The sequence below is a fragment of the Alternaria metachromatica genome (genome assembly GCF_023757995.1).
Source record: "Alternaria metachromatica strain BMP 0045 chromosome Unknown scaffold_8, whole genome shotgun sequence".
Taxonomy (NCBI): domain Eukaryota; kingdom Fungi; phylum Ascomycota; class Dothideomycetes; order Pleosporales; family Pleosporaceae; genus Alternaria; species Alternaria metachromatica.
Window position 1 is genome coordinate 732,469 of NW_026055499.1, and position 22,042 is coordinate 754,510.

At 50.5% G+C, this 22,042-nt stretch overlaps 9 protein-coding genes across 9 annotated transcripts; 3 read left to right on the forward strand and 6 right to left on the reverse strand.

Moving 5' to 3' along the window:
- Window positions 1-2,392: 2,392 nt before the first annotated feature.
- On the forward strand, window positions 2,393-5,113 carry PAN3 (PAB-dependent poly(A)-specific ribonuclease subunit 3; the record flags this gene model as incomplete). The annotated part of the gene is made up of 5 exons (XM_049331601.1): window positions 2,393-2,966; window positions 3,019-3,078; window positions 3,128-3,322; window positions 3,375-3,475; window positions 3,563-5,113. The coding sequence occupies 5 exons, from the start codon at window positions 2,393-2,395 to the stop codon at window positions 5,111-5,113; spliced, it is 2,481 nt and encodes an 826-aa protein (XP_049189375.1).
- A 736-nt stretch (window positions 5,114-5,849) lies between these two features.
- On the reverse strand, window positions 5,850-6,845 carry J4E83_004676 (uncharacterized protein; the record flags this gene model as incomplete). The annotated part of the gene is made up of 3 exons (XM_049331602.1): window positions 5,850-6,239; window positions 6,307-6,683; window positions 6,734-6,845. The coding sequence occupies 3 exons, from the start codon at window positions 6,843-6,845 to the stop codon at window positions 5,850-5,852; spliced, it is 879 nt and encodes a 292-aa protein (XP_049189376.1).
- A 906-nt stretch (window positions 6,846-7,751) lies between these two features.
- DRS1 (nucleolar DEAD-box protein required for synthesis of 60S ribosomal subunit) lies at window positions 7,752-10,228 on the reverse strand (the record flags this gene model as incomplete). Its single annotated transcript, XM_049331603.1, has 2 exons — window positions 7,752-8,504; window positions 8,555-10,228. 2 exons carry the CDS (start codon window positions 10,226-10,228, stop codon window positions 7,752-7,754), a joined length of 2,427 nt encoding a protein of 808 aa, XP_049189377.1.
- An 836-nt stretch (window positions 10,229-11,064) lies between these two features.
- On the forward strand, window positions 11,065-12,168 carry J4E83_004678 (uncharacterized protein; the record flags this gene model as incomplete). Its single annotated transcript, XM_049331604.1, has 2 exons — window positions 11,065-11,907; window positions 11,962-12,168. 2 exons carry the CDS (start codon window positions 11,065-11,067, stop codon window positions 12,166-12,168), a joined length of 1,050 nt encoding a protein of 349 aa, XP_049189378.1.
- Window positions 12,169-13,093: 925 nt separating this feature from the next.
- On the reverse strand, window positions 13,094-14,954 carry J4E83_004679 (uncharacterized protein; the record flags this gene model as incomplete). Its single annotated transcript, XM_049331605.1, has 4 exons — window positions 13,094-13,271; window positions 13,319-13,433; window positions 13,485-14,752; window positions 14,800-14,954. 4 exons carry the CDS (start codon window positions 14,952-14,954, stop codon window positions 13,094-13,096), a joined length of 1,716 nt encoding a protein of 571 aa, XP_049189379.1.
- Window positions 14,955-15,964: 1,010 nt separating this feature from the next.
- J4E83_004680 (uncharacterized protein) lies at window positions 15,965-17,142 on the reverse strand (the record flags this gene model as incomplete). The annotated part of the gene is made up of 3 exons (XM_049331606.1): window positions 15,965-16,043; window positions 16,097-16,940; window positions 16,995-17,142. The coding sequence occupies 3 exons, from the start codon at window positions 17,140-17,142 to the stop codon at window positions 15,965-15,967; spliced, it is 1,071 nt and encodes a 356-aa protein (XP_049189380.1).
- Window positions 17,143-17,747: 605 nt separating this feature from the next.
- J4E83_004681 (uncharacterized protein) lies at window positions 17,748-18,685 on the forward strand (the record flags this gene model as incomplete). The annotated part of the gene is made up of 2 exons (XM_049331607.1): window positions 17,748-18,488; window positions 18,542-18,685. 2 exons carry the CDS (start codon window positions 17,748-17,750, stop codon window positions 18,683-18,685), a joined length of 885 nt encoding a protein of 294 aa, XP_049189381.1.
- Window positions 18,686-19,014: 329 nt separating this feature from the next.
- Window positions 19,015-19,626, reverse strand: J4E83_004682 (uncharacterized protein; the record flags this gene model as incomplete). The annotated part of the gene is made up of 2 exons (XM_049331608.1): window positions 19,015-19,458; window positions 19,519-19,626. 2 exons carry the CDS (start codon window positions 19,624-19,626, stop codon window positions 19,015-19,017), a joined length of 552 nt encoding a protein of 183 aa, XP_049189382.1.
- Window positions 19,627-20,316: 690 nt separating this feature from the next.
- J4E83_004683 (uncharacterized protein) lies at window positions 20,317-21,617 on the reverse strand (the record flags this gene model as incomplete). Its single annotated transcript, XM_049331609.1, has 5 exons — window positions 20,317-20,566; window positions 20,619-20,650; window positions 20,704-21,004; window positions 21,056-21,521; window positions 21,593-21,617. 5 exons carry the CDS (start codon window positions 21,615-21,617, stop codon window positions 20,317-20,319), a joined length of 1,074 nt encoding a protein of 357 aa, XP_049189383.1.
- Between the last annotated feature and the right edge of the window lie 425 nt (window positions 21,618-22,042).

Sequence of the window (22,042 nt, forward strand, 5' to 3'; positions counted from 1 at the left end):
GTAGTAGAATATAAGATAGTAGAATATAAGATAGTAAAATATAAGGTAGTAGAATATAAAGTAGTAGAATATAAGGCCTTAGAGGCTAGTAAGCTAGTTATTATAGTAGTAGAATATAAGGCTTTAGAGGCTAGTAAGCTAGTTACTATAGTAGTAGAATATAGAGCCTTAAGTACTAAAGAGCTAATTACTATAGTAGTAAAATATAAAGCTACTAGTATATTATAGCTATTAATAAGAGTAAAGAGAAGTATAGTATTAATAGTACTACTAGTTACTATTAAAGTAGCTTACTATATAAGTATAGTACTAGCTACTATAGCTATTATTACTTATATATACTAAGACTATATAAGTAGAGTATTAAGTATTAGTAGTACTAATAGTATCTACTAAGGTAGCTTACTATAAGTAGAGCTTCTAGCGTTAGTAGTACTAATAGTGTTTACTAAAGTAGCTTACTATAAGCTAAGTAGAACCTCTAGCGCTAATAGTGCTTACTAAAGTAGCTTACTAAGAGTAAAGTAAAGCTTTTATTTTATTTTAACTTAGTATAAACTTAGAAGTATATTAGTAAGTTAGGTAGGTATAGTACTATTATATTCTTAAGATTATCTCTAGTCTTATCTTCTAACTCTTCTATATTACTAAGTAGATTAATAATCTTATACTTTTTTTTTACTATAACTTATTCTATACTTTTTCTATTATCTTATAGTAAAGCTACCTTAGTTTTTATTTACTTAGTAGATTTTAAAGTTACTATAAAATTACTTTACTTTAAGAGAATATTTTACTTTAGAAATAGTAGCTAGTAAGCTAGCGTATAGTAGTAGAATATATAAAGAGCTTAGAAGCGTATAAGTAGTAGTAGAATATATAGAGATTAGAGCGTATAAGTAGTAGTAGAATATATAGAAGTTAGAGTATATAAGTAGTAGTAAAATATATAAAAGTTAGAGGCTTATAAGTAGTAGTAGAATATATAGAAGTTAAAGTATATAAGTAGTAGTAGAATATATAAAAGTTAAGGCGTATAAGTAGTAGTAGAATATATAAAGAGCTTAGAAGTATATTAGTAGTAGTAGAATATAAAAAGACTATAGAGGCTAGTAAGCTAGTTTATAGTAGTAAAATACTCTTATTATAAGTAGTAGTAGAATATAATAAAGTTAAAGTATATAAGTAGTAGTAAAATATATAAAAAGCTTAGAGATATATTAGTAGTAGTAGAATATAAGAAGACTATAAAGGCTAGTAAGCTAGTTTATAGTAGTAGAATACTTATAGACTTAATATAAGTAAGTAGTAGTAGAATATAATAAAGCTTTAGAGCTAGTAAACTAATTATTATAGTAGTAGAATATTTTTATTATAAGTAGTAGTAGAATATTCTTATTATACTATAGTAGTAAGATACTCTTATTATAAGTAGTAGTAGAATACTTTTATTATAAGTAGTAGTAGAATACTTTTATTATAAGTAGTAGTAAAATACTTTATTATAAGTAGTAGTAAGATATAGTAAAGCTTTAATTTACTATATATTATATAATAATAACTACCTTTTTAACTAATTTAAGCTATTCTACTACTATTATATACTTATATAGCGCCTAAAAAGCGTAGAATAATTTCTAAAATTATATAATAAAATTCTCTACTCTAATTAGACTATAATATAATATATTTTATAGCTTTTAAATACGTTGTATTTTATAGAATATATTCTACTACTATTATATAAATTACTTATTACTAAACATAAGTATATAATAAGTTATATAATATTATATTTTTAGTATTATATTAAATATAATAATTGCTAAACAGGCTCTAAGTAAGAAGTTAAAGACGTAAACGACAGACAGTATTAGAGAAAGGCGAGGGACATGAAGGTATAATGACCTGCGATGTTCGTGCAGAGACAAATTCCAATGCAATCAAGGCCTCGTGTTCAGTGTTTGATGTTGACCTCAGGTGGTCGTACCTAGGTGGTGATGTGTGAAGCATGCCGAGGGGGAAGTTGGATGACTGAGCGGATGACTAAGCCACGAGCTGCAAACGCGCCAAACAGCAGGGAAGGCGGGTGTTCGCTGATAGGTGTAGCCCGCAGCTATCACACCTCACTCACCCAGCGCGCCTGCTCGTCTAGTCTGCCTCGCCATTTGGACTGTGCCTGCTAATGGAGACGCGGCTGCTGCTCCTACAGGACGCTGGACTCGCTGGGGGTGGCTCATAGCCCGCAATTCCGAAAGGTACCCATCCAATTGTCCCGCCCCAAGCATGCCACTCTCGTCGGCTATCGCGAAACATGCCGCCCGCCATGTCTGACGGCGGCCCTGGGCACCTCCAGCCGCCGTCTGCCTCTGCCCACGACGTGTCGCCGCTGATGGGCTCGCTCTCTAATGTGCTCGCAGGAACTTCTCACCACGCCGGCCACAGGTTGCCCACCATTCAGCCTGCATCGCCGCCGAACAAAGGCGCGCCGCACGCTTCCACGACGCCCCCGCGCCCTGCCTTCTTTTCCGTAGCCAGGGGCCACCCACATGCGACTGCCATTGCCAGCTCTGGCTCCTCGACTACCGAATCTTTCTCCGAGTTGACGTCGTCGTCGTCACGGGACTCGCTTCCCAATCCCCCCGGGCGCAACGCCCCTACCACGCCCCAGAAACAGGCGCGCACCACCAGGCGGAAACACTCGAACAAGTCCACGGGCCGATGGAGTAGGGGAGGCGGCTCGTCAGATGATACCGGCTCCGACCGCAAACCCCCCACCTCGCAGCCCGTAGAGCCCGCGCAGAGCGCTGCTCGCTCACCCCCGACTGCGTCCAAGACGCGCCAGCACCCCTCTATTGCTACCAACACCGCCTCGACGACCCAGCCGCGATTCATGGCAACGACCTTTGGCGGTCCTTCGGGTGATTCGCGACGGGGAGTCGTCTCTCCTCGCCCTAAGGGACGCGGTATGACGCAGCCACACCTTGTACACATATCATGTCTGACTGGCCTATGCAGAAGCGAAGAACACCCTCTGCCGCAATGTCACCATCTACGGACACTGCCGGTACGAAAACAGTAAGTGCTGCTGGCCGCACCTGCCGAATCCTGTGGTGACCCTGTCTAGCCTGCCCCTACATCCACGACACCCTCAAGCTGGGCCAGAATGAGAATGCCAAAAAGAGATTCAACGTCGACTCTCCCTCCTTCACGCCTCTGCAGGCGAGCACCAATGGATCTGTGACCCCGTCCTCTCGCAGTGCCGCCATCTCCCCCAAGGCGGCCAATGCTGCAGTCTTCACTCCCAAATCGCAACGCTCCGGTGAGTCCTGAGCATTCGCAAATGACTTCTATATGCATGCTGATCGTCTCAGCCGTCACCACCCCGCATATGCACGCGAAAGAACCCGCCATTGATTGGAATTCACATGACTTCCAAGATTTTGTCCCGCAGTCTTTTGAGGGTCAGCAGATGGTGCGTGGCTTTACTTGATATATTTGTCTTCACTTCGTGACCTTGGAGCACGTTCTTACATCCAGTTCTCGACTCACAACGCCCTAGGTGGACCCTAATGTGGGCTACGATCCTTTCAGCACACCGTCCAGCATCTCTACCTTGGCAGGTGCAACCCACCAAGCTGCTACCATCAACCCGTATGCACAAGATGCTTCGACGACGTATTTCCAGAACGCCAACGCGTTTCAAACTCCAGCATACCATCTGTACTGGCCGGTAGGGCCTCAGCCGACGGGTCTGCTTGCTTACCAGCGTACTGCACATGATTTCTTCATACCTGACGCTCTCCGGGAAGAGTTGCAAAAGAAGGCGGATATTGCACGTCAGGTCGCGCCGAATAGTACTTTGCCGGTCATTGAGCAGTTTCACTCCTTGTTTTGTTTAGACATGTCACCCCAGAAGAACACGGCTCCATTTGGGTACGCCAGCTGGATCTACAAAGCTGTGTCAAGCAAAGATGGCAAGACGTATGCGCTACGCCGTCTGGAAAACTTCCGCCTTACAAGCGAGACTGCAATTCGCTCCGCCCAGCCATGGAAACGCGTTTTGAACGGTAATGTGGTTACAATCCACGAAGCGTTCACTACTCGAGCTTTTGGCGATAGTTCCCTAATCTTAGTCACGGACTACCATCCAAATTCGAAGTCACTTGCTGATGAGCATTTCAAGCCAGTGCAGCGTTTCCACGGGAGGCAACCTGCATCATCGCACGTACCAGAGCAAGTGTTATGGGGCTACATTGTTCAGATTGCATCGGCTCTAAAGGCCATACACGGTTCGGGTCTCGCAGCGCGCCTCATCACACCTTCGAAAATACTGTTAACGTCAAAGAACCGGATACGACTCAACGCATGCAGTATTATGGACATAGTCCAGTTTGACAATGCGCGTCCCGTGCCCGAACTGCAAGCAGACGACCTCGTTCAGCTAGGACGACTAATACTTTGCATCGCGAACAACAACGCCACAGCCCATTTGCAGATGCAAAAGTCGATGGATTATATCACTAGAAGTTATACAGCTCGTCTCAAGGAGTGCGTGCAATGGCTGCTCAACCCCCAACCAGCACCAGGAGCTCCGTCTTCGCCCACAACACCAGCGCCGATGCAGAAAGACATTGACACCTTTTTGGGAGGTATTGCCGATCAATTTGCATCGGTCTTCGACAGTGAGCTACATGCTCAAGATACGCTTACGGTGAACCTCGGAAAAGAGTTGGAATCGTCGAGACTGGTCCGTCTGTTGGTCAAGCTCAATATGATCAACGAGCGACCAGAACTAGACGCCTCCCAAAACATGCCCGGCAACAGCGGCGCAAACCCGTCATCGGTATGGGCAGAAACTGGAGAGCGCTACTACCTCAAACTGTTCCGCGACTACGTCTTCCACCAAGTAGACGCCAACGGACACCCAGTCACCGACCTCGCGCACGTTCTCGACTGCTTGAACAAGCTCGACGCCGGGACCGACGAGAAGATACCGCTCGTCAGCCGCGACGAGCAAAACGTGCTGATAGTGAGCTACCGCGAAGTAAAGCGGGCACTAGAATCAGCCTTCCAGGACTTGGTCCGGGCGGGACGTGTTTCGGGGAAATAGGATTCCTCAACCCCCAGTCCACCCGGCTAGCAGCATCGTCATGGATGGACGGAAGAAAAAGGGTTTCTCATTAAAGGGGCTGCGGCGAGACTTGGCTTGTCGACAAAGGACCCAGACGACGCGAATGTGAATGTTGTTTGTGAGGAAGAAACGATTGGATGGACGAATGAATTGGAATGGGTTGGAGAGGAGCTGTTGGAGTCGCTTGCATGAGTTGCGTATTGCTGTTGTATCGAAGGAAACAAGATGGGGGATAGTAGGGATTAGAGGAAACACGTATTATTCATAGCGCAATGAAAACGCAATTCTAGCTTCACATGTAGCATCTCCGTGATTTCCACATTTCAGTAATATATACAGCAAACGACATATTATTATGTTGGCGTACAAAGGCCTTGTCAAGACTTTGATCTTTTTTTTCTCCGCGCCGCAAAGCCTGGGGACCATCTATAGAGGCAAAAGAGATGAACACTCGTACAAGATAAAAAGCTAGAAGCTAAAAAAAACGAATGAAGAAAGTTGAAGCAGACAAGTGAAGTCGCAAATCACTACAAAATGAGTAGGTGAAAGAAAGATGAAGAGAGAAAACCCGCATACAGAAGATCTGATCTGTACACATGCATGCCCGCCAAAATAACCCACCAGGTGAGCGATACTCCTCACTATCGGCGGGTTTGTCTGTCCTTTTGCCGGCTCTGGACTTAGACCCGCTTGTATGTCCGATAAGAAGAGACGTCTATTGACTCTTCTTCGCGCCCCCCTTTCTAGGCAAACCCGCCTTCCTCCTCGCCTCGCGGTCCCCCTCCGCGAGCCACTGGCTCGCCTTAACCATCTGAACAATATTTATCCACTGCTTGACCGCCATAAAGGGAGCAGATGTAAGCATGCAGATCCAGGGCACAGTCGAGTCCATCTTGTTGGCGCGAGCCATCTCCATGGCAGCGGCGGAGAAGGGGCTAGCGAAGAACATGGAGGGTTTGGGAGCGGCGGGGGAGCCGGGCTGGATGGACGAAGGGTTGTTGAGGTCGGAGAAGAGGGTCGGGGACAGGAGGGGCGAGCTGAAGGAGAGGAGGTAGAGGGCGATGAAGAAGATTTCGTTCATGGCGCAGAGGGTGAAGAGGACTTTCTGTGGGTGGTTGTTAGCATATGCTTTGTGATTGTGCTACACAAAGGATTCCAGTTGGGGAACGTACGTTATTAGAGTAGTACTGCTTCAGCAACCAACTCCTGCTCTCATTGACGTTCTTGTGGCTCTGGCCGCTGCCGCCCATGCTCAGCGTCGCGTACATGTGCATGTAGTGGCTAGCCAAGTCGAGGGAGATGAGGCCCTGGAAGACGATGCTGAAGCGCGGGAACGCCTGTGCCAGGAAAACGAGCAGACATGTTGTTGTACACCTGTCCGTCACCATGTCGAGCACAGCTCCAAACTTGGTGCTCTGTTCGTAGGCCCGCGCGGCGTAGCCGTCGAGCGCATCGAGCAGGCAGGATATGCTGTAGAGGAGGGTGCATGTGCGTGGGTGGAGGGGCATGTAGTAGAGCGAGATCAGGGCGAGGAAGACGCGCGAGTAGCCTGTGGGAGTTGTTAGCTCGTGTATGTTGAGTAGAGAGGGACGCGCATACCGATCAAGTTTGGGATGAAGAGGAATATGTTCTCGTACGCGCCCTCCTTCTCAGCCTGTGCTGGCCGTACCGCGGCGCCGTTGCCGTTGGCTTGTGTCTGTACCGATGCCATGGTGGTCGAGATGGCGTCCGATCCGTCTTCCCGATTATCCTCAATGTAGACACTCGCTATAGCTGCGTGTCTTTGTATACACGTGTACCCCGCTGCGCTGACTGCAGAGAGTGGAGGCTCGTATGCGCGCTCTGCTGATGCTCAGAGCGCTAGGCAGCAGGTTGCTCGTATGGGATGACGTGCAGCGACGTAAAGTCCAGCGCTGGGCGTGAACGGACGGAATCGTTCGGAACGGGCGTGCTTCGTGCCAACAGACGCTTTGTCGGGCTTGCAATAGCTGTTGAAGCTGTGCGGGTCCAGACCAGAAAGTTGTCGAATGAGCCGCCGATAAGCCGAGCTGATAACGAACCCTGTCGCGAATGCAGGTGCTTGGTAGTACGGCTGCCAAAAAAGTAAGACCGAGATGGAACAAGAAGGCGTAGTTAGAGGTGTTGGGAGGAGCGTACGTGTCAAGAAACTGGTGGAAGCAAAAGTAGTTGTGCCTGGAAATTGAGGTACCATAAATCTGCCATGTTCGTCCGCCAGCTCCCGGTTACCCGCCTAGACCAGAAAGGGGGTGGGCTTGGCATATGAGGTCAATCGCACATCAGTTCCGTCACCGGACCAAACGGAGTGCGCTCATCAGCAATGAACACTGTGAATTTATGGTTATTGTTTTCACACCATCTGCCTGGTCTTGCTGTTGACGGTAGTCTCGTATATTTCACACAGAAGGGTAATACAACAGTGGGGAGGTCTTTAACGAGAGTTTGCTTGCGTAACGACCTACGAATATGTCTACGCATTCGTCAACCCTGTTCATGTACTTTTATATCTCGCACTCTTCATGTATCTTAAGAGGCAATGAATCAATAAATCGTGATCAGAGGTATCATTAAGCTATGGAACCACTCCTGAACGAACCACCTACTCCTTGAAGCCCTTGAACGACCCGGTCTTCGCGGCGATCTTCTTCGACTTGGCCTTCTGGTGAGCCTGCTTCTCCTTCGCTTTGCCAGTACTGAGACCGCGATCCGCCTTGCCCTTCTTCCATACCTTGCCTTCTGATCGGACGTCATTCATCTCGAGCTTCTTGCGGTCTTTGCCACTGAGCTTCTTCCCCTTCTTGGCCTTCATGGCTGCTCCGGCAGATTGGGAAGACCCGTTTAGTGCAGCAGCACCCTTCTCTTTCTCTGCCAACTTGTCCTTCTCAGACTCGAACCATGTGCGCCTTGGCCGAGACTTGATCTCATCTTCGTGCTGAATCAGGTTCTCACCTCGCTTGAGGTCACGCTCTGTGACGCTCATGGCACGCTCTTCTTTCTCTTCGGCGAGGACCTCCTCAATTTCGCCTTCCAGATCCTTGATTTTCTTCATCCACCTGTCGGTTTCTTCCACTGGTACTTGTCGACTGACAACTTTGGCGCCTTGGTCGCGCGAAGCCTTGACAGCCTGCTTGACAACTTTGCGGTCAGGTTCTGCGGCAAGCGTACAGGCACGACCACTTCGTCCTGCACGAGCGGTACGACCAACACGATGCATGTAGATATCGTGACTTTGCGGTGCTTCGTAATTGATGACTACCGCAACGTTCTTGATATCAAGACCACGCGAGGCGACATCGGTTGCCAATAAGTACGCTGACTTGCCGGATCGGAAAGCCTCCACGGATTGAATACGCTGTAACTGTTAGTATCGCATCAAACGTCAAGTATGGTTGAGTTGCTTACCTGTTCTTGGCTCATGTTACCATGGAGCTCACTAGCCTTGAGCCCACACAGAGCGAACACAACGCGCACCCTATGCGCTTCCTTCTTTTGCCTGAAGAAAATGATGACCTTCTCTGTGTAGATCTTTTCGCAAATATACATCAAATATGCAAGCCTCTTGTCTTCCTTACCCTGCCTCAATCGCACGAACTCTTGCGTCAGACCTGCTACAGTATGCTTCTTCGCATCAACCATCAGACGTACGGGCTTGTCCATACCGATACGGATAAGCTTGTCGACTGAGCTCGTCATGGTAGCGGAGAACAGCATAGTCTGTCGTGATTTCGGAATAGTCGTCAGGATCTCGTTCAGTTGGCTCTCGAAACCCTCTTCGAGCATACGATCGGCCTCATCGAGAACGAGAATTTCGAGATGCTCTACCTGGAAAGCAGCTGTGTTGTGCATGTGATCGATGAAACGACCAGGCGTCGCAATTACAACATCCGGTCGGGTCTTCAGCACAGCCTCTTGGTCGCGCGTTGAGAAACCACCAGCCATCAGTGCGAAGGTAATGTCGGTGAAGGAGGCGAGTTTGGTCGCGACGTTGAAACATTGTACCGCCAACTCACGAGTAGGCATGAAGATGGCGACACGGGTGGTTGGAACCTTCTTCGGTCGGTAGAGCAGACGTTCGAGGATAGGAATGAGGAAAGCGGCCGTTTTACCGGAACCAGTCTCGGCTCCTCCCACGACGTCCTTGCCTTGCATCGCAATCGGAACTGCTTTGTTCTGGATAGGCGTAGGCTCGGTGAAGCCAACAGATGCCAAACCTCGTAGAATGGGTCGTGAAAGCGACATGGCTTGGAAGGAACCAGTACCACCTTTGGCCCCCTTTTTCTTCTTGATCTGCACGCTGTCTTCGGGCGCGAAGAAAGCGGCTGCCTTCTTCGCCTCGACGGCGTCCTCTTCCTCGCTCTGATCTTCCTGGTCTGTTTCGGCGCCCTCAAGGTCCATGGGATGTGGTACATGCGGTACTTCTGCTTCTTCGTCTGAGTCGCCCTCCTCTTCGCTTCCACTACCCTCAGCCCCCGAAGCCTCCTCCTCGTCCTCCTGGTCTTCCTCTGAGTCGCTTGCTGCGCCCATGCCGAACCCGTCTTCGGCCATGAGCTCGTCATCCTCGCCGAAGCCCTCAAAGTCGCCATTGACAGAAGCCTCGGGCGACTCCGTTTCTATGACTGCTTGTGCGCTCTTCTTATTCCGCCTCCGCTCGATGATGTCGTCGACATCGACCGCGGTGCCCTTCTTCTGCGACTCCTGCGCAACTGTGCCGTTGTCGTTGCCCCAGCCGTCAAACTCCTCCACGAATCCGGTATCTATGTCGCCGACCGCAAACTCGAAATCGCTGGCAATGTCGTCGTTCTGTTCGACATCTTCAGTCGGTTCTGGCATTGCGTTGTCATCTTCGATTTCTGGAGCGGGATCGGCTCCTTTCTTTCCCTTCTTCTTGTCCTTCTTCGCTTTCTTCGACGCGACTTCTTTCGGCTTAACGTTGAGATCTGGGTCTTCAGTGTATTTCCTCTTCTTTCCAGCGCCAGCTAGTTTGGCCGTTGCTGCAGCCTCGTCGGCACCACCGTCGTCGGATACATCGTCGTGATCGGAGATGGTGAAAATAAAGTCGTCGTCCTTAGGCGCCATGGTTATCGTGTGACGATACCTCGTGTACTGGGGTAATTGCAGAGATAGTTGAGCGTTCTGCGTTTGCAAGCGTCGCAAAAAAAGTTCGGGCTCGGGGGATCTGTGCTCAGCGCACCCCTGCAGCCTAAAAGTGGGGTCGATGCAGCCGTCGCGACTGCGAACAGCTTGGATCTCCGAGTCGTGGCAAACATCACTCGGACGTCTACATCATCTCGAATACTACCCATTTATCAACATTCAATGGTGTGTATGCAGCAAGATGCACACAGAATCTAGCCACCAGGATCCTCGCTAGCGCGTTGATAGCGCGTTGACAGCCTACCAGGCATCAGAGACGTTTGCGACAAACGAACATGGTCCAATGACGACTGACGAAATGCGCCAATAGATGACACCAAGTCTCACACTGAGGGCGCTCTCTCATGTGATACTGTATAGGTCCTGATATAATACTGCTTACTACTTCTGCTAGCCTTATCCAATGGGATATCTAGGTATAGGCTAAGCAACATACCCATCTGTCTGGCTCAAGCGTCCATGGTACCTAGATGCCAAGTTACAGATCTCAGGCTACAATCTTCCTACTAAAAGGCTGAGAAGTTTACCGTGAGTCACTGCCTGCCAATTGAAGCCAGGCATCCACAGCGCCTTCCGGTTCCATACCGCCAACCGACGTCAGCTGCAGCCTCAGCCTGATATAACCAGCCTTGTCAGTCACGACTCGGTCGAGGCACCTTCTATACCACGCTTTTCACTCTTCAATCTACTTTACTTGGTCGCTGAATCACCACTAATCAACACTCGTACCACCACCCCACTGACCACCTCACTCCACCATGCGTCGAGTGCCACGAACAGCAGCCTCACCCACCCCAACCACCCGAGTCCTCCGCTCGCAAACTAAACAAGCAGCTTCAGAAGCCCAAGCCACCAAGGTCACCAAGCCCAGCAAGAAGCGTCGCCCACGTGCAGATCCCTGGGCGAAGAAGCGCAAGCCAAACCCCAACCCCAGGCCGCGCAAGCCACCGCCCACCCACTTCACATGCCGCATCTGCATCGAAGAGCAACTCACCGATGAGTTCGTCAAATGGGTACCACCCAAGCGCGGCCGCTGGCAGCAACACCTAGACGTCCCCTTCAACTGCATCGCCCACCTAGCCCGGAACCCCAGCAAACGGAAAATCGACCCCGTCTGCAAGACATGTATCGGCAACTTCCTCTCCGCAAAGATGGACACGCTCGGTGTACGCCAACTTGGCGCCGGCTGTCTAGAACCCGGTTGCACGGAGCCCTGGGACCACCACTTCATCCTGCGCTACATGCCTCCTGGTGACGCGCTTGAGAAGTTCAACATGGAGATGCTGGAAGTGTGGAAAGAAACTGCGAGTCCCAAGCCCATGACCTGTCTCTCACCTACATGCACTGCGATCGGTTTGCCAGATGCGACGGCGGCTGGATACCCGCAAGTCGCGTGCAACGACTGTGCTTTCCGGTCTTGCGCCCAGTGTCTTGTTCCGTGGCACAAGGACGTTACGTGTGCGGAGTATGCGGCGAAGCATGTGGATGAGAAGATGAGTGATGCCGAGAAAGAGACGCTCAAACTCATGCAGGGTAAAGATGGAAAGAGGTGTCCGAACTGCCAATTGGTTATCGAGAAGGATGGTGGATGTGATAGCATGGTAAGACCCCATTTTGAACCTCACATATATGTCACTTTGCTAATCTATGAACAGTTCTGCGTTGGCTGCCACAAATACTTCAACTGGGCAAGTGCTGCTTCAGCGTTGACTGGCGCTAAGAAAGCCGAAGCTCCGTACATCCGCGACATGCCGTACTGGCTTCACGATGGTATGGTTGTGTGCGAGATGGACGGTATCAATGGACTGGACGGTACTACTGGTGCGGTTGCTGCGGCGTCAGACAGCGTGGTAGAGGGATGATGTGTGATATTGAATTGGCGAGGTTATGACTGTTATGATTACGAAGGGATATGCATTCTTTACATATTATGTACTTGCGACATGGGTCCCGGCATCGAGTGGATTGGGTTTGGACGTATGTTGTTAATGTCCAACAGAATTTTTATAGAAGAACCTCAGCACATCACAATCACTCATACACAACGATGCCATCAATGGATCTGCCAGAGCACTTAGGCCCCAAATGGTGTAGATTTTTGGTTGTACAGAGTTTGCGTATTAGTTACAGAATCCCAGCTCGCAGCCACGAGTATCCTCTCTTTCCCGGTGTTTGTAAAGCAAATTGATCGCTCCCCTCGCTCTCTGTGACTCCAATCGCGCGCGGACGAATACCACCTGTCCCGCTCGTCGTGAAACGCCATGTGAATGCATTTTGAACGCCAACCAACGCCAACTGCAGAATGGGAGGGTTGATGCATTATGGTAAAAAGTGGGTGATCAAACCTTCTTTGTAGTGTTTTTGTGTCGCGCTCTGCGGCGGATCTTTTCCTACTTTTTTTTTCTGGTTTTGTTTGTTAGAGGCACCTCGGATGTACTGATACGCACCTGCACCTGATGCGGCGTCGGATCGCAAGTCCGGAGGCGTCTCTAGTTCGATCGATAAGACCTGTGTAATCAGGCAGGCAGGTTGCTAACGAGCCGTACCTTTGTCGGCGCGTGAGGAAGCAGCCGGAACTGAAGAAAAGAAGAATGTCAGAAACCCCAAGAATATCAAGTGAATGATGGAGAGTATGGAAAAAGCGAACATGTGCTAGCTTAGCTGAAAGCGAACTTATGCTGCCGCTGGAGTAGCGACTCCATTGGTAGCCAGTTCGGCCTGTCGACGCTTTGCTGCCGAATGCTCGCTGTCCTGTATTAGCACAATCGTCAGCATAATGGCGTATGATTACTCTCGGGACGCGGGTGAGCGTCGAGAGGATTTAGTGAGGCGTGAGTCACGCACGTCAATGCCTGTATCGGCGAAGTGGCGCTTAGCACTTTTCGCGTCCTTCTTCTTCTTGTCTTTGCTAGGCTTCTTTGGTCGGGTCTCTCCTTCGACGAAGACATCATCGGGAAGCGCAGTGCTGACAAGTTAGTGATTGCCACAAGCATCGACAGGTGGTATACTTACTTGCGTGTATGGACTACCTTGACCGACATCACTTTGTCATCGTAGAGGTCGGAATCAGTGATGTAACTCCTGAATTGGCTCACTGGGTAGGAGATGTCGAGCGACTTGGTAGCATCTACACGCCGAGTTAGCTGTGCCATGTGTTGGATAACTTAGACATACGAACCTGGAGGTAAAGTAAGACCAATATAGAAGGTCGTAGTGTAAATGATATGCTGCTCGCCATTCGCTGGCTCAGTACCCTCAGCAGGAACTTCGGATGCCGGGATCATGTACTCGAGAGAACCCTGTGTGACCTCATGGAACTGATCGTCTTTGCAGCGGTGGAAGCGTTCGAAGTAGTGAATGTACGGGCGGGCGGTGTCGATGCCCGTTTGTCCATCGTCGATGCCTTTGACGATATGACGGATCTTCGACTGTACCAGTCCGGAGAAGGTCGAGTTGGCTTCCTTAGTCCGACTCGCGGCAACGACACTGAGGTAGTATTTGTGGTCTTTGGTAAAGAAGGAGTGGCGCTCGAAGAGTGAATCCCAGTCCTTGGCGCCCGAGAAGATATGCTGTAGGATCTTGTCCGCTCGCCCGAACTCCTCCTTCATGATTCGCAGCGTCGATGGCATCACCGTATGTGTAGCGCACATAGAAGGAAAGGCGGGTGTGATGATGGGCATGAGGTGGGCGCGATCGCCGCCGTAGACCTGGGGATTCCACACCCGGAGACCCAAGTCGCCCTCTTCGATGTGCTTTAGCATAACAGGTCGCGGCCAGGTCCATTTGTACATCAAGCTGAAGAACTTGGAAACGATAGTAGCACCGTTGGCCATGGGATACAGCTGGCAGATGCGCGCAACCATGATAGCCCACGCAACTCCGCCAGGGTATCCGAAGACTGCACCGTAGATGCCGCGGCGGTTTGACCAAAGTTTGATGGCCCTCAGCGCGTGTCGAAAGCTGACCTTTTGCGGCACCGCATCCAAGAGTTCGTTGGTGACTCGTGTACCGTTCACACTCCGTGTTGCCGACTCGCCGAGACCTTCCAAATCCTTCTTCTCAATCGTCTCCATTGTTCTTGGTATCGACGATCTCTTCGGCAAGGACGCGAATAGCAGGTCTATGCTCACACCGCGATATTCCATCTTGATAATGGGGACAAAGGCATCTTCGACGGGCACGAATTCGGTGATGTCTTCGGCCTTGGACATCTCTCGGAAGGTCGGAGGGAAGTTTTTGAAGAATTCGTCGATGGTCACGAACTTGGGCGCGACAACGAGTGTATCGATATCCGACGTGGGACCGTGGACGCCGAGAGCGTAACTACCGAAGGTGAAGATCTTGCCGCCGGCGGCATCGAGGACAGGCTGCTGCACACCCTTCTGTTTGCCGACGCGACGGACAAACTCTTCGACGACCTTCTGGATGTGATCGATGACCTCCTCCCTGCGAAGATTAGCTTGGCGCGACTACGTGTTCAGGGACTGCCGTACCTCCTGCGGTTGCCCTCGGGAGTCTCGAAGACATTCTCAGTCTTCAGCGTCTCGATGAGTTTGTCGTTTAGCCGGATATCGTGTTCGGTCGGCGCGGCCTCTGATATGGCGCTGGTGACTCCAAACTGCCGGGTGGGCTTCTTCTGGCCGTCCATGGTGAAGGGTGAGAGAATCGGGGTTGAAAGAGTCGCGCGACTTCGGGGGTGCTGCGGCGAGCTGGCGCGGAAGAAGTCGCAATCGGGCGCGTGTCGGGGTGGATTGTCGTGAGAGACGGCTGGGAAATGAGTGTAATAAGAGATTCAGCGCTCCCACATGGCGACGCGACCTTTCCCGAGTTGAAGTCTGGAAAGTGAATGCACAGCAATCAGAAGTCGAGGATGCATCCGTCTTTCGAGCAGCCCGTTGCCAAGGCGCTAGGGCGCCACTGTGGCTCAACCTGGAAGCGGCGGCATTCACCCGTCGCCATCGCAACATTGGCAAACCTTGCCAACTCAACATCACCATCGCCTAACATGGCGAGACAATTACCCTTGCATCTCTCCCACAAGAGTGCACTAGTGCTATTGCCTCCCGCTAATATCGCTGCACCTATCGAAGGCGTCCGACGCACGCACGATAAGAACTTCGAGCGATGGCCTGCGCATATAAACCTGCTATACCCTTTCCTATCGTCACCTTCTGAAACTAGCGGGCAAGGCGAGGACTCGCACTCGTCTCTCAAGCCTGACATACGTGTCCGTATCGCAAGAGCCGTTCAAGACATACGATCATTCCACATAACGCTCAATGCGGATCCACCCGGGTTCTTCAGCCACGGCAAAGGGGGCAGCAAAACAGTCTGGCTAGGTCCTACTACAGACAATGTCCAACGGCTTCAAGCAGTTCTACAACAGGAATTTGCTGAAGTAAATGCAGATCGGCGGCCCTTCGTCCCTCACCTTTCTGTAGGACAGGTGAAGAGTGAGGTCCGCCTGGATGAACTCCGCACACTGATTAGAAAGAGAATAGCGGAACATCTGGATCACAGCCCAAATGATGAAGTCGTGCCTGCAGCTTTGGACTGGCATGTTGATCAAGTATGTGTTATTCAACGTAATACCTACAATGATCGTTTCAAGGTAGTCGAGACTATCAAGCTATAAAACCAGTAGCATTGTTTACGAGATCAGTTCTTCGAAAAGAACTCCCGCATTTGGTTATCCAGCCATTTCACGTCTTCCGTCGACTGTCCTGGTCCGCCGGCCCTAAGTTGCTTGTCAGCTTCACGTGTTCGATACATTCGGGAGAAAAAACACACCAGTGGCCCCAGATAGACGGGAAAACCTCCAATGTTCCCACGCCTGGCTTCATGTTCTGAACTTCGATTTCTGAATCTTCTGGTGGGAAATACAGATCTGTCTTCGCTGGCAGGACAAGTGTCTTCGCTTTGATACCCTTCATCGCTTTCTCAAAATCGCCATTATACGGTTCTTGCTGCGAGCAGTCACCAGCTTGCCATGTATGCGCCATGACCAGCATATTCTCTGGGTCTTTCGAGAGTGCCCAAGCTTCCCAGAAGTTGACAAGAAAGTCGTCCAGATTCTTGAATCCAAGCGTGGGTGCTGTCTCATACAGCTTCTCACGATAGAATGCTTGTGAGAAGCCCCAGCCAGCATAAACGCGTCCAAGAGCCTTCAATCCGACCTCTCGGTTCGAGGATGCGAATTGCTCTGTTTTGCCTTGAGCAGCTAGAAGACTTGGCTTCGCAACTCCTGCTGAACTTGTTCCTATTGCAGCGTACAAGGTGCTTTTGACGCCTTCTAGGAATACCTGGTTATGCAAGCTCGTCTTTGCACTTCCACAAAACGGCACCGCGAGGTCCATGAAGTCGGGGAATTGCGTAGCCCATTGGTACGTCTGTCCTGCTCCCATGGACCAACCAAGGACTGCACGAGCATGCTTTACACCAAGATGTTTAGTGACGAGCTCATGCTGCGCTCTCACGTTGTCGTAGAACAGCACTTCTGGAAACGGGCGCAAACCTGGCATGTTGGATGGCGAAGATGACTGCCCGTTGCCGAACAAAGCAGGCATGATGATGTAGTATTCAGAAGGTTTGAGTGTCTTCTCTGAGCCCGTCAGCCAGATATTGTCGGATATCGCTACATCATCGTATTAGCAGCTGCTCAGTAATGGGTGCCTGGGGCTATGCATACTCCCAGAATACCATGTTGGATATATGATAGCAGGTAGTGACGGGTTACCTAAAGTCATGTAGGCGATAAAAGCGTCTGGTATCTCTCCACCTGACTTTAGCTTGAAATTGCCCAACTTGTAGGTTTGATAATCATCGTTGGAAGACATGGTGGTATTTGAATGAAAAGACTATGCCGGAATTTTGGACAGCTACGAGAGTATGAGTTTCAAACAGATATCACCATCGAAAGACGTGCGTGTACAGTCACGCTATCTATCTATCATCACCATGCCCCTCAGTTCCAGCTTCCGTGGTAGACCCTGCCACTAAGCTCTGGCGTGGTTATCATTCATGGCGGGGTAGCTGAGAGATATGGTGGGGTACATGACGTTGACAAACCCGTCCCTTGCGGCAAATCGCCGTGTGTACCCGTCAGAATGGCCATGGCCAAACCTTCTATACGGCCCAGAAACATATGTGTTCTAGCAGCCTCAATGCAAATAGAACTTCTTAGTTCCAAGCGGCCTACCAAGATTTCTGCGATGGCGGCTCAAAAAGCCTCGGTGGGCATTCCGCGGCCGCCCCTTGTGCAATTGCAGGCTCGGAATTATATCCGCTATTTGCCGTGGAGCACTTTTTTGCGCGATTGATCATCTTTTACTAAACGGCAGTTGCACCCATACCTAGGTATCGATATAAAAACATCGTTCCTGTGATCATCAGTATAGCACAATTTTTCACCTGAATCACAACCCCAACTACAGATCTCATCATGGCAACCGGACGAGCAGATGCCGAAAAGGAAATAAAACGCAACCCGCACGGTGACTTCAAAGCAGTCGAAGCCTCGCGCCCACCCTTCGACACAAGCTCCTCCTTCCACTACACGCAAACCCCGAAACCCAACTGGCAACCCGGTTCCGGTCCCAACGAGCCCTCGAGCTTGCAAAAGTCGCACCGCTCCATCAACCCCTACGAAGAAGGCCGACCCGTAGTACACAACTACAAGCTGCTCATCTCCGCCATTGTCCCCCGCCCAATTGGCTTTGTCTCAACAATCAGCGCAGATGGAAAAAGCACGAATCTCGCTCCGTTCAGCTACTTCAACCTCGTAAACCACGACCCACCAATGTTCGTCCTTGGTTTTGCAGGCGGCATGGACAAGGCTAAGGATACGCTCAAGAACCTGGTTGATACCAAGGAAGCTGTTATCAACATCATTACGGAGGAGTACATCGAGGCGGCGAATTATACGAGCATCAATGCGCCGGCTGATGTGAGTGAATGGGCGTTTAGCGGGTTGCACGCCGAGAAGAGTAAGTTTGTCAAGCCGGATCGTGTCAAGGAGGCCGTGTTTAGTATTGAGGGAAAGCTGGTGAACACGGTGGAGTGGACGAGTAAGAATCCTGCTACGCCAGATAAGAAGACGGGTGTTACTGCATTTGTGGAGGGTGTCAACTTTTGGGTCAGGGAGGATGCTGTTGATGAGCAGGGTGTGCTTGTTGATCCTGCTGTAAGTATTGAGTGTGAAGGCTGTGGGTGTTGAAGGTTGCTAATGCTGGACAGGTTCTCAAGCCGATATCTAGGTTGGGTGGTATTACGTATGCGAGGTCGACCCAGGCGTTTGAGCTGCCGAGACCGGAGTACGAGGAGGTTACCAAGGATCCTGAGGTTGCGAAGTTGGCGCAGCCGAAGGGTCCAGGTCAGTAGTGGGTCTTATTGAAGCTGCAGGACAGTAGACATGTACTGTGTGCATAGAAAGAAGGAGGGACATAGACCTAGAGGTATAGATGAGTAAATACATGGCCAATACAAGAAGACATCACTCAATGGGAAGAGCGGCCTGTCGTTCGCAGCTCATAACTGTGCAGAAAAGAAGCAGAGGTATCATAACTAAAACTCGTCTACAAATTCGGATGTCGTTCCGCCTCATGCGGCAACCTCATCCCTAGCCAAGGGCAGCCCAATGAAGAAATATAAACGAGCTGCCCTGTAAATCCCATTTCCTCTAATCCAACTTCAACGTTTCGTCCCAACGCTTACAAGGCCATGACACCGGCGAATGCGGCAGCAAAGCCAGCACCCATCACGCCAACTACGTTGGCCATGGCGGCACCGGTTCCGGTAGCAGATGCACTCGCACCTGTCGCAGACGCACCACTGGCACCAGCCCCAGTGGTAGTAGCAAGAGTGCCATTCTCGCCGAGGATAGCCTGGTTGACCAGCCTCTGCACCTCTTGGTTGTACTTGTCGTAGTAGCTCTTCACATCGCTGGGGAGCGCGCTGTACCAGGCCGGTGTCTCGGAGAGGGTCTCGAGCGCACCGACTTCGGTGACGCCGCTGGGAATCGAGTATGAAGCAGTCGCAACGAAGGATTTGAGACCATCGTGAGCGGATTTGGCGGCAGCGAGGTTGGAGGCTTGGGTGAGGGATGCGAGACCCGTCTCGACTACGTTCAACACGGACGAAGCGTAACCGTCGATCTTAATATCGTGGATCAGCATTGATTACACAATGTAATGGGTGGGTAGACTGGAACATACATCGGTGAGAATGTTGAGATTGGTGGGGAACGGTGTGGTGATGATAGCGAACTCTGCGACAGCAGTGCCCGCAACGGCAGTGAGGAGAGCGAGGTTCTTGAACTGCATCGTAACGGTAATTGCGAAGTTGTGGAGACGTTGGTAAAGAACAGGTGAACAGTGCCGTCTAACGTTGAAACTAGATCGAAGAATGCAGAAATAACGATTGACAAGAAGCAAGAGCGAGGACCTAGGAGAGCAAAACGCGTGGGAGAGCAGGCAGCATCCACTTATGTATACTTGAATTTGTGCATCAACACCCGAACGCGTATACTCCGCCACGAAACTCGGCTCCAGCGCATGGGTAATAATGTCGTGTCAGCCCGTCATCTTCGCTGTCTTGCGCCATGCGTAGTATTTTTGTTTTTAGTAACGAAAACCGTTGAGCGCCTCGCAGGTAAGCTGAAGATCTGTCAAACGGTCCCCAACATGATCGTCACGTCAACGCAAACCATCAATCGGGGACCCACAGCAAAAGATCAACGACACGCGTTCGATGTGCAAACTGCAATGAGGGCCACAATCTCACGGTGTTTCGGATGATATTCAGGGGGCGGTTATCTTGGATTCGGTGCGTGGGTGTTTGGGGCGGCCTAGGCCTCGTTTAGAGTGGGTTGCATTAGGGCCCACTTTGGCCCGAACAAGCTTTTTCCCTCAATCGTCCCAATTAGCTGACAGCGAGGCCTCCCACTAGATCTATAAATACGCTCAACACAATTTCACAGCCTTGATATTCGAGGCGGCGATTTCTCACCTCTTCTAATCAACCTCTCGTACCGCTGTTGTGGTTGTGATGCCTTCACCGCTGGACTTCTTTCCTGTGGTTTCGCGTTCCTCGCTGGAAGAAATGCTCTCAGCTTGCGCACTGTGAGGCGGGCTGCTCTTGCTTTCTTTCCAACCTAGGAACGCGAAACCGATGATGACGACGAGCCAGTATAGGTTGTACGAGATGACGGAGCCGTAGGTTGCGCTGTTTTGCCATCCAAAAAGAGAGTTGAAGATACCCCAACTGAACGATGCCATTAGCGAGAGAACAGTTGAATGAGAGTGCATTTACTTACCCGCCATCGCCATTCTCCAATGGTGAGCAGCACTGTTGCAGCAGTTAGCATACGGAAATGCGCTACTGTCAAAACGAAGACCTACGTTGACATGCCACACGCTCTTCCTGATATCATAGCTACCTGGGCCGGCTCCAGCTTCTGCCGCACCCTCGCCAGCGAGCTTAACCCAAGCATTCTGTTCGAGATTCCAGACGCCTTTCGAGAACAGACCCGCTGCAACCAGGTAGAGGAAGCATGTCGAGATGACGAGGAAGATCTGTAGAGATGTCTTGTTGCCGCCCTTGTAGATGAGAAACCCGACCAAGGCACCCGCACCGAGACCACAGAGTACGGCGAGAGGAAAGCTAGTCGCTGGCGCGCCAAGTCCGACACCTGCAATGAACCTGATGGACTGTTCAGCTCTGCGATGCAAAGGCAAGACTTAAGTAACTTACAGCACTGCTTCAATGCCTTCGCGAAGCACGGTAACGAAGGGCAGGATGAACATAGCGTACTTTTCCGACCATCGCTTCAACCTACCCTTGATGGGTAGTTTCGAATCCTTTTGCTCCAGTACCTTGGAAATCTTCACACGCCATTTGTCTTGAAGCTTGCTGACGCGGAGCAGTGCAGCTCCCATCATAGTGATGATGACACTTGCGAGGATTGCGAAGGCGCCTTCCCAGATGTTCTCTGCGGCTTCGAAGGCATTGCGTCCAGCAGTGTAGAAGGTGCCAATGACGCCGGCGCAGATGATCAAGCAGATCAAAACACCAGCTCCAACGCCGTACCAGACCTGGCGTACGAGTCGTTTGTGGACTGTCGCGTCATGTTCAGGGCCGAGGGTTTGCTTAAGAAAGGCGAGGAGCACCGAGACGATGATGCTCGTTTCCAGACACTCTCGGAAGCAAATGAAGAAGACTTGATCAGCGTTAGCAATGATGGCGTGGTCTGCACCGCAAAGTGGAAGCCGACTGTTCTCGCATACATACCTGGCACAGCAAAGACGTTCGGCATCTTGAGGGACCTTGGAACTGTCAAAGTTGCGTGGTTTGCTACCCTCACTGGGTATTTGATAAAGAACAGAGGACGGATCTAATCAGATGGGTGGACATGCAGCGACTCCCGAAGCTGAGGGTGGCTAACACGCGCCTGCCGTTCGTGTCGATAGCGTTAGACCACAGCCGAAGTTCGGGCATGCACGACGACCCTGCCTCTTAATTTGAGTTTCTCCCGGTATCACGACGGACCGATCATGCTTCAGCTTTGTGCTGCGTCGGCTGCGACTCCGACTGCGATATCTCTGGTTGTCATCTTCTGGCGTTAGGCAACTACACCCGACCTCAGTCCCATTTCTCCGCTCTATTTCCGACGACAGATGCTCCAACACCTTCTCAAACCTCCGAGTTATCTGATCCGCACCTTCACATGCCCAGCACGCC